The sequence below is a fragment of the Juglans microcarpa x Juglans regia genome, chromosome 1S (genome assembly GCF_004785595.1).
Source record: "Juglans microcarpa x Juglans regia isolate MS1-56 chromosome 1S, Jm3101_v1.0, whole genome shotgun sequence".
Lineage (NCBI taxonomy): Eukaryota > Viridiplantae > Streptophyta > Magnoliopsida > Fagales > Juglandaceae > Juglans > Juglans microcarpa x Juglans regia.
The window spans coordinates 3,981,812-3,995,790 of record NC_054595.1 but is presented as its reverse complement, the minus strand read 5'-3'; the positions used below and the strand labels follow the sequence as shown (position 1 = coordinate 3,995,790).

The 13,979-nt window shown below is 32.0% G+C and overlaps 2 protein-coding genes across 5 annotated transcripts; one reads left to right on the top strand and one right to left on the bottom strand.

Moving 5' to 3' along the window:
* Positions 1-2,573: 2,573 nt before the first annotated feature.
* LOC121246186 lies at positions 2,574-4,749 on the top strand. The gene is made up of 4 exons (XM_041144237.1): positions 2,574-2,584; positions 2,619-2,909; positions 3,407-3,553; positions 4,489-4,749. Exons 2-4 carry the CDS (start codon positions 2,664-2,666, stop codon positions 4,630-4,632), a joined length of 537 nt encoding a protein of 178 aa, XP_041000171.1. The 5' UTR covers positions 2,574-2,584; positions 2,619-2,663; the 3' UTR covers positions 4,633-4,749.
* A 2,746-nt stretch (positions 4,750-7,495) lies between these two features.
* Positions 7,496-12,181, bottom strand: LOC121247247 (cell division protein FtsY homolog, chloroplastic). 4 transcript variants are annotated; one of them, XR_005937245.1, is made up of 12 exons: positions 11,804-12,180; positions 11,472-11,576; positions 11,164-11,237; positions 11,001-11,059; positions 10,473-10,510; positions 9,542-9,662; positions 9,343-9,411; positions 9,171-9,253; positions 8,781-8,849; positions 8,532-8,618; positions 8,318-8,441; positions 7,496-7,748 (listed from the first exon to the last, which is right to left on the bottom strand). XR_005937245.1 is itself a non-coding variant. In XM_041145622.1 (12 exons), exons 1-11 carry the CDS (start codon positions 12,110-12,112, stop codon positions 8,328-8,330), a joined length of 1,104 nt encoding a protein of 367 aa, XP_041001556.1. In that variant the 5' UTR covers positions 12,113-12,180; the 3' UTR covers positions 7,496-7,748; positions 8,318-8,327. The 4 variants fall into 4 exon arrangements, 2 of the variants coding, with proteins under 2 accessions (XP_041001556.1, XP_041001557.1); XM_041145622.1 differs by having other exon boundaries at positions 8,556-8,618; XR_005937246.1 differs by lacking the exon at positions 7,496-7,748 and adding an exon at positions 8,004-8,224.
* Between the last annotated feature and the right edge of the window lie 1,798 nt (positions 12,182-13,979).

Genomic DNA, 13,979 nt, shown 5'->3' with positions numbered 1-13,979 from the left:
TGATGATTTAGTAAGAAATCCATTATAACGTAAACATACTTAATATAAGATTTTTTAAAAAATATTTTATGTTAAAAACTTAAAATCATGATCACTCATATGTATGCTTATGTCATGCATGTCTTGTCATGAATTATCTAACTGATTATATTTATCTTACTGGTCCACACATATAACCATGTATACAATATTGTACACCAACCCCACATCCAGCGGCCGCAAGGGGAGCCATTAATAGTATTCTATCATACTATGATGGACCACGCTTAGATCTGTAGCTTGCACGTCTACCTATAAATTTGCATTGGTACCATCCATCTGAATGACTACTTGATTAATTGTTCTGAACTTATCTTACACTTGATCTTATGAAAGCTTACGTGTCTTATGCAATGTGAGATACATAATACATATATAAATATAATATGTAGAATGAAATATGATGAATTATGTGCTTGCAATTATTATGACATGCGTGATATGTAAATACTGGATTCTAAAGAATTGGTTTTAATAGTAATAATATATATATATATATATATATATATATATATATAACTAGCTAACCTATGTTAATCCTAATTTATGATTAAGTTATTTACCTTGTAGTGTTGCTTCCTAAAATTTTCAATGCAAAATTGATCACGATGTTGGATTGGGAGGTTTATCTTCTTTTTTTTTTTCTTTTTTTTTTTCTCAAATAACACACGAAAGAGATATATTTATAGAAAGACTTGGAAGAGGGTGACGACCAGTTTGAGTTGGACTCAGTTAAAGAATTTTAACGTGAAGATGACTTGTAGAGTTGTATCTCTGTTGGAATAGGATGCTGACAACTTCGACTTCGACTTCAACTCGCTCATGATCATTTAAGAAAAGCGTTTAAATTTAAAAACATAATCTCAATGTAGGCTTGACAGTGACTGAGACTGTGTATGAGACTTCAATCAGTGATGATTTTAAATTGAAATAAATTTCTAATAGTCAATCTTTAAATGCTAAAGGAGTCTACCTTAGTTATTGAGCCTAATTAAAACTTCTAATCAAGCTCAATAATTTATTGCTCGTGGACTTATCTAATATGGCCCATTAATATAATTTAGACTCAATAAAAATTATTAATATCTTGATCTTAGAATTATTGGGCCAAGTCATTCCAAGTAAATTTGTTATTATTTAAATTTTATTATAACATTTTATCTCATGTATGGACTAGGCTCTCTCTTAATAAATAAAGCCAAAGTATGAATTCAATATCTTAATTCTATAAAATGTAAAATCATTACTTTTAAAAATAAAAACTTAAGCAATAGAAATTGATTAATTTAATTATTATTTAAATTACAATTAGAAGCCACTATGCAAAGTTGTAGTGTTCTCTTTCTACCGATCTAAATTGAAGTAGGCTAAGTTAGAATTAAACAAATGATTGAATAAAATTATAACCATAAAGAATAAATCTATACAACCTCTTACTATTTACACAAACTACACTTTTTTTAATTTTTATTATTTTTTTCTTTTATCAAATATTTAATATATGAATAATGAATAGAAAAATTGAATTAATTTAAAAAGAATAAATTCAAAAAAAATTTAAAAAAATATTAAAAAAATTTAAAAATTTAAATAAATGTGGTATGTGGAGGTTGGGAAAGGTGTGTAGCATTGCTCCTAGAATTGCTTTATTTTAATATTTTATTAGGATGCGGTTTTGACAGTGAGTTAAGATGAGATGAGTCGATATGAAAATTGAATAAAATATTATTAAAATATTATTTTTTAATATTATTATTATTTTGAGATTTGAAAAAATTGAATTTTTTATTATATTTTGTGTGAAAATATAATAAATTTGTAATAACGAGATGAGATAAAATATTTTTTGTATCCAAACGAGGCCGATCTACTAATTTAAAAATAAAACAATTATTTTCTTTATGTTTCAGACATCTATGAGCTCAAGTATTAGATCACATATTAATGTAATTAATATTGTATACATTACTTCTAAATGCTAATTAGATCTGCAGTTTATTAGTAATGAATATAAGATTATTTTTTTAAGTCTTTGCATGATTGTAAATCATATTAATTAATCTCAATATGGTTGGTAGAGAATCAAAGACTCCAATTGTGATTTACGAGAAAATTTTCTTTCTTCGCATCACTAGCATTAAAATAAATAATTCTAATAATTTTATATGTAATTTAGTTTAATTTGTATAAGTTGAATACTTTTTTTATTTTTTATTTTAACAATATTTATTTTATTTAATTAAAATGTTCGAAAAACAAAAACAAAAATAAAGAGTAAAAAATAATTGTACAAATTGAATAAGATTTAAAAGGAAAATTTATTTTGCTTATCATCATTTATATTACATATTAATATGTAATTTATTATTTTATTTAAATAAATATATATTAATGTGTAAATATATCTATTTAAATAGAAATAGAAAAATGACAAAATCCATCGGTGAGGGACGTATAGCCTTAAATGGGAAAAAAAAAAAAAAAGGACGTGGCACCCAAACGTATCTCCTTAATCCGGTGGGCAAGAGACCGACGAGAGCTTCTGAAAAAAAAAAAAAAAAAAAAAAAAAAAAAAAAAAAAAAAAAAAAAAAAAAACCAGAGAGAATCAAAGGCAAAATCCTCCATGACGAATTATGATGTCCGAGATTCAAACTCCAGCACGATGATAATCTCCAAGGAAGTATCTCCTCAATCCGTCTCTAGGATCAAGGGTATGCTTGAAGGACCAGAAATCTCTGATCTCCTCCGAGAAGTTTGCAACACAAACTCAAAGGACTTGTACTTTGACCTGGTTCGCGGCAACCTCAAGCCCCAACGAGTCGTACGTGGCCGAGTCACCTGTCTCCTCTCGGTCACACTCGCAATTAGTGTAATAAATTCCATCTCTTACCTCCCCTTTTGTGTATTCGTTGTACTTTACATATCGGATATTTGTTTGGTCACTGAGGGAATGATGGAAATTACTTTACCAGTGAAAGTTTTAATTGAACTAGTTTTTTGAGATTTTGCTTTTCCGATGTCTGGGTTTGAGTAAAATGGTGCCTTTATGCTTCGTTTGGCTTCTGAGAAATGAACCAACATAAAACAGATTTGGGTTTATAGTATTGGTCCATGAATTGGGAGGTAACGCCCTATCAAACGTTTGATCTCTGATGTAAGATCTTTTAAGGAAAATTATACTCATATAGGTGCGTAAGATGTTGACTAATATCATATCTGGGAATCTGAGCAAACATATATTGTTTTGTGGGTTACTCAAAATATGAGAATCAAATTGGTAGTAAAAGAAGGTTGTGTTTTTGCACATACTGTTAGAGATGCAGAAAAATGGAACGTTCTTTAAGATTATTATTCGTGGTTTTGCAGAATTTCTACGGTTCAATGCATGGAGCGGCTGTTGCGGCTGTTGCTGAGATGGTGGCAATTGCTTGTGCTAGAACCATGGTGGATGAGGACAAGGAACTCTTTCTTGGGGAACTGAGTATGTCATATCTCTCCGCTGCTCGAACTAATGTAAGTGTTTTTTTTCCATTTCACTTTTTGTTTTGATTCATTTAGGTGATTCACATCTGTCAAACGCTAAATTCTTCACCAGATACAATTGTATTACAAAATAAATCTCTATATAAATCCATGGAATGGCGAGTCATTCAAATAAAGATGATAACCCCTAGGATTTTTGTATTTACTGTGAAGGCAAGCATCTAAGATGCTCTTCATATTTGGATTGTAATTCGAGTGTCAAACTATGCTGGCTTTGTCTTCCGTGGGCAACATTTTTTGGATGGAAAGGCGGCTTCAAAATTTTTATCCTTTCTTTGAGTGCTGGACTCTTCCCTTGAGATGCCATATTTGAAGTTGCCTTGGAAGAGAGTGAGAATCACAGTGGCAACGGAAATTAAAGCTGATCATGCAGATGAAGGCATGAGTTTTTTGGAATAATATAACAACAACCTCATTCTTCTTGCGAGATTCTTGAGTAAGAGTGACTTTGATACTGAAATTGCTTGTTTAATGTATCGCATCCATCAATTTGATGACCCAAAGATCCCAGCATCTCTTACAAGTGGCCAAAAGGATGATTATAGTTTGCAGCCTGTATCACACAGCAAGTATTCTGTTTGTCACAAGTATTGAATAGGAACTTTTATACCAGAAACAATAGTATCTCCAATTATAGCCCCTCTTTGGTTAATGTGAGAGTGATAAATACGTGCTCTCAACTCACTAGCATTAAGCCATTGACTGGCTCACAGAAGGAGAAAACTCCAGGCTGAAGCCAATTAATACCAACTTGTTACCATGATGTCTTGCTCTTAAATGGATTCTGTTAGCAAACACATACACATGCTTGATTATTATGATTTAGTTTACTGTTTTCACAATATTATTAATATTTATTTTTCATTTAAAATTTCCTTTGAGGTGGACCTTATTTCTACATACAGGCAGAGGTGATAGTTGATGGCTCTGTAGTCAGGAGTGGAACAAATTTGACTGTAGTTGCAGTGGAGTTCAAGCTTAAGGAAACTGAGCAGTTGGTTTATACTGCTCGTGCCACTTTCTACAACATGCCTCTTTCAAAGCTATGAGAAAATCAACACTAAGTTTGTAAAACCCCTTAAAATTTACATTGTTCAGCGTATCATACATGCTCTCTATTCTCTCTCTGCTTTTCAACAATTCAAGACATCTTTCCAAATCATTTCAAAATTTTATTTTTTTTAAGAGGTCGAGTCCCTCACACGCTTCTCTCTTCCTTCCATCTATATCTGTACTTGTTTCCTACATTGCGGCAATGCGACTTGCATCACTCAAGCCAGACACTTTGTGTGTAACATTGAAGCCTTGGGTTTTATTGGTACAAAGCCTTATCATAACATTTCTTTTTGAAAAATAGTGATTAAATTTTTTTTTTTTAAATATTTCCCTATATTAAAAACTTTTATGATCAACTGAATGAAAAGATAAACAAAAATTTATGTGAAATCATTTTTGTTTACTCTTTACGCATTCTATTAATGTAATTAACTCCGTTATTTTTTTTAATAGAAAATAGCTACTTTGGCCAATCATTCTTTAATAGAAAAAAGAAAGATGTGCAATTGCTTTTTCTTATGTATTCATATGTCTTATCAAATTTATAAAATGACGAGATTGATTCATTTTATATATGCACATGTACATTGAATATTTTTACCTTTTTCGCTATCTTTGAATTAAAATTTGGAGTTTTTTTTTTTTTTTTTTGAACTTTTAGATTTACACTGATCATTTCTTAGCTTGAAAAATTAAGTTGAGATATATGGATCATTGAAAATTATTGAGTCGGGTAAATTAGTTTCTTATTTTGAAAACTCAGATCGAAACATATATATATATATATATATATATATATATATATCTAGACAACTTAATATTATTGAGTTAAGTTTCGAGATTTATTTTGTATGTCCTTTAAATTATATAATATGCATTTCATACATAAAAAATACTAAAGTGGATTTGTATGTACATCAATTTGAATGTTTAGTCATAAATTAATTTTTAGAAAATATATTCTTAATAAGTTGTAGAAAATTATATCCCCTCAAAAGAAAAATCCTCCCCCGTTGGTTCGCTCCACCCTTCGGATCTTTTGCATTATTTTTCTCACTTACCACTCCGTCGTCGTCGTGTGAGCCACACATGCCAATGCATCCATTGTCATCATTGTATGAGCCATGTTCATCCAAAAAATATTTTTTTCTAATCAATAAAACAAAATTTTCTCCCAATCTCTCATGCTCATATTTTTTGTAATTAAAATTTGGAAAATAAATATCACAGTTGAGATGATCCAATTTTTGTTTTTTTGTTTTTTTTAAAAATGACCATTTGTGAAAATTATGATTTTAAAAAAATATATTATTGTTACCAAAACACTGATTTTGAAGATATTAGTTTTTAAAAAAATCATTACGGATGAAAAATTGAAAACATGGGTACAACAAATAATTACAAAAATGTGAAAAAAAAAATTAAATTAAAAAATTTTCTTATGCTCTTTCCAAAAAAAAAAACAAAAAAAAAAAAGGGTTAGAAGAATGTACAAAGAAATGAGTAGAAAAAATAACAAAAAAAGAATAGAGAGATTATTTTAGTAGACTAGAGAAAGAATAAAGAGTGGGATGTCTGAAATTTTGAAAAGATGAGTAGAATTTAGTGAAAATTTTCGGGAAAGATGATTTTTAGTTAAAATTTAGGAAAAAATTTGCTCATTCGGATATGAATGCTCGACTACTGCAAAACCCATCATGGATTGTTTAAAAAATAATATATATAAGAAAACAGCTAATTAGATAATAAATGATGGAATAATTTAATTAAATAGGATTACTCAAATGCTGAGAATAAATATAACAAAACTGCTAAGTACAACCGGCACGTACAAACGTGGGGTAACCGGCTAGCCTATGTGGAAGTGAACTAAAAAAGTAAAATTGAACTTAAAAAGCAAAAAAAGAAAAAAATGAGAAGCCAAAAAGTTGAGTTTTCCTTCTTCAAGTGCTAGCAAACCAGAGCAAGAGGGTATTCCCCACAGCTAATTCTCAAGCAGCTTCTTCTGAAGGCCTACGTGAGAATGGATCAAAAGGGCCTTTCTTTTCTTCTTTGATAGCTAGTCATTGGACGATTCATCCTATTTCTCCTATATCTTAACAACAACATAAAGTGAGGCCTTTGGACGTATTTGGCTCAAGATGGAACAAGAGAATGGTTGAGGGAACTGCCTATCAAAACAAATAAACTTCGTACGTTGAAGCATTTCTCCACCAAAAAAAAAAAATTCATCTTTTAGATTTCATCATTAACATATTTTTTTCAAACCCATTTCTTAATTTTTTTTCCAAACCCATATCCAGATTTTTGCCAAACCCATTTCCTATATTTTTCTTGAACTCATTTTCTACGTATTTTTATTTTTTTTATTTTTTATTTTTTTATCTTTCCAGATAAATCATTGTTTGTTGATTATGGCCGGCTGAGAGTGCTCCCAAATCCAAAATGGTTGTTGCAGAACAGAGTTATATCATATATTTTTAGAAAAACTCACTCCAGTCAGCTATATAATGCAAGCAAAAGATTTGCAAAATATACCCATTAGAATCAAAATCCACTAACTGTGTAGAAGATGAAAACTGGGCTGTGGCTTCGTGGGGCGGTGACTTCGTGGAGAAGACAATGGAGCTTCATGGGGATGCAGAAGACAAAGACGAAGGCAATGAAAAGAGAGTTTTCTTGAGGATGGGGGTGAAATGGGAAAGGTGGCCATCATTGCCCCTTCTGTCTTCAAGGGAATAGAAATGGTGTCATTGCATTTGCCACGTCAGATGCAATGCCATGGGGGTTTCCCAGGGCGGTTGCGAGTAGCATTTTTCTAAATATAATGAATGGTTGACAGTTGACACCGAAAAGAAAAGGAGAATTAAAATTAGTGATCATTAGAGATGAAATCTCGCACATTAAATTTTCGTCATTGCAACCATAATCAGCAGGAAAGAATTGTGTACGGTCTTGACAAGGGCCACTTCTCCGCAGCCAAAACTCACTTCTTCTCACGTTTGTATGAGAAAGTATTCTTGAACTCTCAGAAACTGACCTCAAGGTTAATCTCTTCTGGCTACAGCTATTATGCCGAGGACTTTTCTGAATTGCAAGACAAGAAACCCTATAAAAGAGAATGCAGTCAAAGAAAACACTAGTTTAGGCATCATTTGGATAGTGAGATGAGATGATATGAGATAGTTTTAAATAAAAGTTAAAAGTTGAATAAAATATTGTTAGAATATTATTTTTTTAATATTATTATTACTTTAGGATTTGAAAAAGTTGAATTGTTTATTATATTTTGTGTGAGAATTTGAAAAAGTTGTAATGATGAGAAATGAAACCGTTTCTGTATCCAAAAGGGGGCTTAGTGTAATGAAGAACCAAGGAAAAATCATTTGTAAAATATTTCTTAGGAGAAAGTTGCATTACACCATTAATTAGGCTTCTGAACCAGTACAAGGTATAAGACAGGTAGTAGTGAATCAAGTTGAAGAGAGAATTCCACAATTCCATGGGGAAAATATGACCCAAGTTAGGGTGGTATCATGTGTGTGGGACAGTGGGGTCCGATTCACAACTGGACTAGGGTAAAGCCTATACAATCAATTTTGAAATATGATAAGGAAAAAATAAAAGGAAGGAAAGAAATGGGAGTTGTACACTCAATAGCAAAAAACTACCGATCACCTTTTAGGCTTTATGAAAATATGGCATCAACAAAGGCCTCAGCATCAAACGGTTGAAGATCTTCAACACCTTCTCCAACACCAACGAACTTTACAGGGATGCCAAGTTCATCTACCACACTGACCTGCAAACAAGAAATTACAGTTTCACTGATAACCAAGATCACCCAAAATACTAATATATAAATACAGAATAGGAAATTATACAAAAATACCGTTCAGATGAGTATAAAGCGTACCACACAGCCACCTCTGGCAGAACCATCAAGTTTTGTCAAAACCAAACCAGTAATTCCAACGACCTGTCCCAAAAGTTCCAACTCAAAAAATTTACACATTGTAATACTGTATGATAAAAAGCAGTCCAGAAGCCATCAAATATATTAAAAAACTGAATTCTCAACAACACTGATAAAATTAATACTTGACTATGTTAGTGCAAAAGGCAAAGATGGGAACATTACTTCATTGAACTCTCGTGCTTGTGGTAGCATATTCAAACCAGTAGTCCCATCCAAAACTAGCAGGATCTCCTGCACACAAATAAATCATTATAGACAAGTCTTAAACAAACTTACATTGCACAACAACGACAGAGAAAACTTTTGTTAGACAAAGAGTCTCCATTCATATGTCCAGATATGAAAGCTAAAATTTATGTTAAGCCATTCTCCATGACACAAAGAGTCATTAAAGACGCCTAGATGTGATGACAGCAGTAAATGGAGTAAATAAAGTTATCCAAACACAACAATTTCATCAAATGGTAAAGCTTCCAACTGACATGTAATATTTTTCATTTAACACCTAACAACACTTCAATTATAAAACAAGGGATAAGCTGCCACACTTACATTTGGTGCACCTGAAACAACTTTGCCCACAGCTTTTTTACATGCAATCAACTCTTCCATCAGGCTGTAGTTAGTGTGGAGACCTGAGAAAATAAAATTTTAGTTGTGATGAAATACAATCCACGTATTGGCACATTGAAGTTTGCTCAAAGCTGAAGCTCTGTGTACTTACGTCCAGACGTGTCACATAATACTACATCAAAACCTTGTTCTTTCCCTCTTTTCACAGCTTGTGAAAGAACTATTAAGAAGCACTTTAATATCATGAATTAGTATGTTTATAACATCACATCGAATTTTTTTACAGTAAGAACATTTGAAACAAGACGCAAAGAAGAATTCATCAAAACCATTTTACTGCAATTGTCTACCTGATGATGCTTTGGCCTTGTCTCCTTCAGCCACAACTATCTCACATCCAGTCCTCTCAGCCCATATCTCCAGCTGATCACTAGCAGCTGCTCTAAAAGTATCCCCTGCTGCCATCAATATCTAGCACATTTTGAAAAATAGAATAAAGAACCTTGTGAATAAGTCATGCTCCACTCACCAGCTTTTTGAATATGAAGGAGAAGAAAAATAATTCAGAAATTAAACTTTGAAAACATTACTTTTGTCTGGTAGAAGAACAACAGTATCAGTGAAAAATTTTGTACCCACAACTGCGCATCCCAAGGGATTGCTCAAATATCAGACACCTTTAGAATTTCAGAAACATTGTGCTCTATCCATGAACACCTCAAACATCTTTCAACCAATATCATTCCCTCCATAAAAAATTTTTTATCACTGTCGCAACTGACAAGTGACAATACTTTGGATTCAATTTTCAGATTTGTCGAAGCTACACGAATCGTCCAATCGATACAGGTTATTTAAACCAAATTTGAACTTGTAGGAGATCACTAAAAGAAGTCTGAGGGATGACAGTCTAATTTTGAGCATACTGCATAATACTTTGGATTCAATTTTCAGATTTGAAAGGAACAACAGCAGATTTCAAGTTTTCGAAAAGGAACCCAAATCTTAAAACTGCAGTTATATTTTTTGTGTGTAATATCCTCTGAAGAATTAACATCATAAGATTTGGAAAAGGAAAAACATTCTTCATATCCTTTTGTCAATCAATTATCTCTAAGTAATCAAATTGACATGCCAAAAGAACTAAGATATCTTACTAAGTCCAGATCAGGTCTAAAAAAGAATGTCAAATTCAACTGATTCTTCTCTAGTCACTCCGTAAGGCATTTTAACTCATTTTTTACCATTGCAGGAAAAGCAATACTCAAGTAATAATCTCACCTTGGTCCCTTCCTTTTTCAGTCTATAGGCCAGTTTTCCTGCAAGAAGCAGTTGATCAAAATATCATTTTCTTTTTCTGATCATTTACTTCTGAAAAAAAGTTTTGAGATAATTTGTAACTTCAAGGGGGGAAAAAGAATTCATTAGTTTCTAAACAAAATTACTAGGAGAATTATATATTTATTTTTTCAACTTAACTCCACTCTGTTAACTTGATGAACTTTCTCCAAGCTTGTAATTGGTATAAGAGCACTCGATCATAATAGATACCAACACAACCAGTTCAGCAGAGAGTAAGCATGCCTGAACAATTTTTCAAGGAAAAAAACAAATTCTGCAAGGCTGCATAAATTTCACTGAATATAAAGATGTAAAGCTTGGGGCCAAAACTTTTCATGTCTGTTAATTGAGCTAATGTCTTACATTATAACCCTTCTCAAGAAATAATTTTTATCAATTAATTATGTAATCTTCTGAATCAAACCTAAGCGGACAACTGGTGAAAATGAAGTAATATTTTCGTGTTACCGAGTGATGTTGTCTTGCCTCCTCCATTAACGCCGACAATCATAATCACAGATGGCTTCCTGATAACATGACATAATTAACCAATGTCAGTTTAAAAAAGAGGGCAAAACAAAATCTAGCGAAACATAAAAACTGTCGAGACGAATGCTTTAATAGCCCAAACCTGTAACCAAGTTGAAGCTCGGTTTTATTAGCGCTTTTAGTTAAAAACTCCAACACACTTTTCTTCAATGCATCCTAAAACCCATAATAACCCACATATCAACAATCCAAGCCAATACCTTTGGTTGTCGAGAAAAAATGTAGGAGAGAAATGAAAACAAATTAAAAACTAAAGCATTTAATTAACTAAAAATCAACTCAAGTCAACAGAGACGACCGCTAAGACTTGGGTTGGCTACATAAGAAACATTAAATTCAAAGAGAAGCCAGTAAAAGAATGCTCTAGTATGCAAAAGCTCAGTATCATACCTTAATCTCATTCCCTGACTTGAGTTTCCCTGCCAATATATCCTCACGCAAGCTCTCCACAATCTTAATGGTGATCCTTGGTCCGAAATCAGACACCAGTAGAGCCTGAAATTATTGGATGGTACCCAATCATAACTTCAAACATCAAAATATATGAAGGGAAAAGAGATCAAAATAACATAAATTGATTTGGCTTAGCCGAGAATTTTTATTTTTTCACTCGGGGCAAAACATAAACAAACTAATTTCTAAGGAAACAAAAGGCGGCATGATATATATATTTTTTTTATAGGTAATCAAAGGCGGCATGATGAAAGGGAGATAAGATAAACCTCTTCGAGTTCGTCGAGGACTTTATCGGTATCGGCAAGGTTCCAGTAGAGGAGGAGCTCGTCAATGACAGCGAGGTTGTCGCGGGTTTTCGAGAAGCCCGAGAAGATCTTGTCGACGTCACTCTTGGCCTTCTCCTTAAGCAAGCGACCGAGCCGGGTGAAGAACCCCGTCTGTCCAGCCGAGCATCTGAACCGGGAATTGGCCGGAACGGAGCTAGTTTTGGGCAGAGTGAAGAGGACGTGCGGCAATGAAGGTGAGGAGGGTGACGATTTGGAGAGGAGGGAGAGATGAGCAGTAGAAGCAGCCATTTTTCCTACTCAAGCCGTCACAGTTGGGCCACCATCTGGGAATTGAGATAAAACTCCTTAAAAGGACGGCTTCGTTCTCTTTTAACGAATTTAATCGTTTTTTAATAGAAAAGTTATCACTTAAAAATATATAATTTTATTTATTTATCCTCGTATTTTATAAAACCTCATATTTCATATTTGATAAAAAAAAAAAAAAAATTACATATTTTTTAAATAATATACAGAGTATGGACCTTCTGTGTAGTACTTCTCTTTTCAATATATTATTATGGTGGGTGAATTCGGTCCGGTCCGGAGGAGATTTTATGGACCAGATCGAACCTTTTCGATCCAGAATTTTCTTATCCTAAACCGGACAGTACAGGCAGAATGATCGATTTAGTTCCATTTGAGACGATCTGGTTTGGTCGATCCGTTCAGTCCAACCTTGTACCAAATGGACCAACGGGCCAATCCTTATATCCACTGTTTTTCAGCTCAACAATGAAAGCCTACTAATATTTTATTCAATTTTAAACAAAAAAAATATAAAAAAAAAAAGCTTGAAAGGAAAATAAAAATAATCATAAAAAAAAATTATCTGCATACAATAAATCTGAATCAAAGATTTTATTGCAAAAAAAAAAAATTATATCCATCCAAACAATTTAAACAAGGTTAAATTGAAAACTGAAAATTATACCATGTACATTATGTAAGTAACATACTAATAGAGAATCAAATTTGTCTTCTAAAAGAAAGAAAAAAAAAAAAAAACTATTTCTAAGCATAGATAATGAAAACTAAAAATTATACAGGTCTCAAAATTGAAAATTAAAAGGTTTAAAAAAATAACAAAGAAGACTAGAAGTCATATTTAGTCATTTACATCAAAAGTTCTAAAAAAAACATAGCTCTGAAATCAATACAAATTACATTAATACAAATTACACATTTATCTTCTTGGCAACTTCTAGTCTCCTACATCTTTTGACTTGACATATTTTTTAGTTTTCATTTTCTATCTTCAAAAAATAACCCTGAAAATTCCCATTCAAATTGATAAATTTATTTTCAAAATTATACTTAAAAAGTAATAAACTTGTTCAATGTTTATGTGCCAGCTGAATATATAAAGCTAGTTTATACGATATTGTATTCATAAATCTTCTAGCTAGGACTGTACTGATTGTTACGAAGGCTTCAGTTTGAAATTATTTCACGTTAATAATGAAAGAATGAGTCGAAAATGAGAAGCAAAATGTTAAATATGATTAATGCTGCATGCAGTCATAGAATGTGCAAGTATTGTGTAGTTGCTTTGAAAAATAGTAGGGTCTATTATTAAAAAATTATTGTTTTTTATGTGAATTCTATATTTATTCATTTTTTTAAAGTGATTATATAGCGCTTACACATTCACAACTGTAAATATCATTTCTCAATAAGTAAAGTAAGAGTATAAGAGACATGAAAGGAGGTATTTAAGCAGCTTGGAGGATTGAAATTAATAAAGTAACAAGAAGGATTTATGAATACAATATCAAGAATGAAATATCAACAAGCTTATTAAAAAATATTTGTAAGTTGAAAAATCCAAGAAGGATAACAGAACTAAAACTAAAACACACACCCAGCTGATAATAATTTGATCTGCTGATTTCCAAGGCCAGTGATACTATTTGAGTGGTAAAACCATACAGAGCCATAAACTAAATGGTATGAGATGGTTAAAATTGTCATCAATCCTTAAAAGACTAGAATAAAACCAAGTTATCATTCTTCATATCTCACAGATTGCTTGCCAGAACAACTTGTCTCCCCAACTTGTATTCACCACTATGTATTCACCTCATTTACAGAAACTGAAAACTAACAACTAACA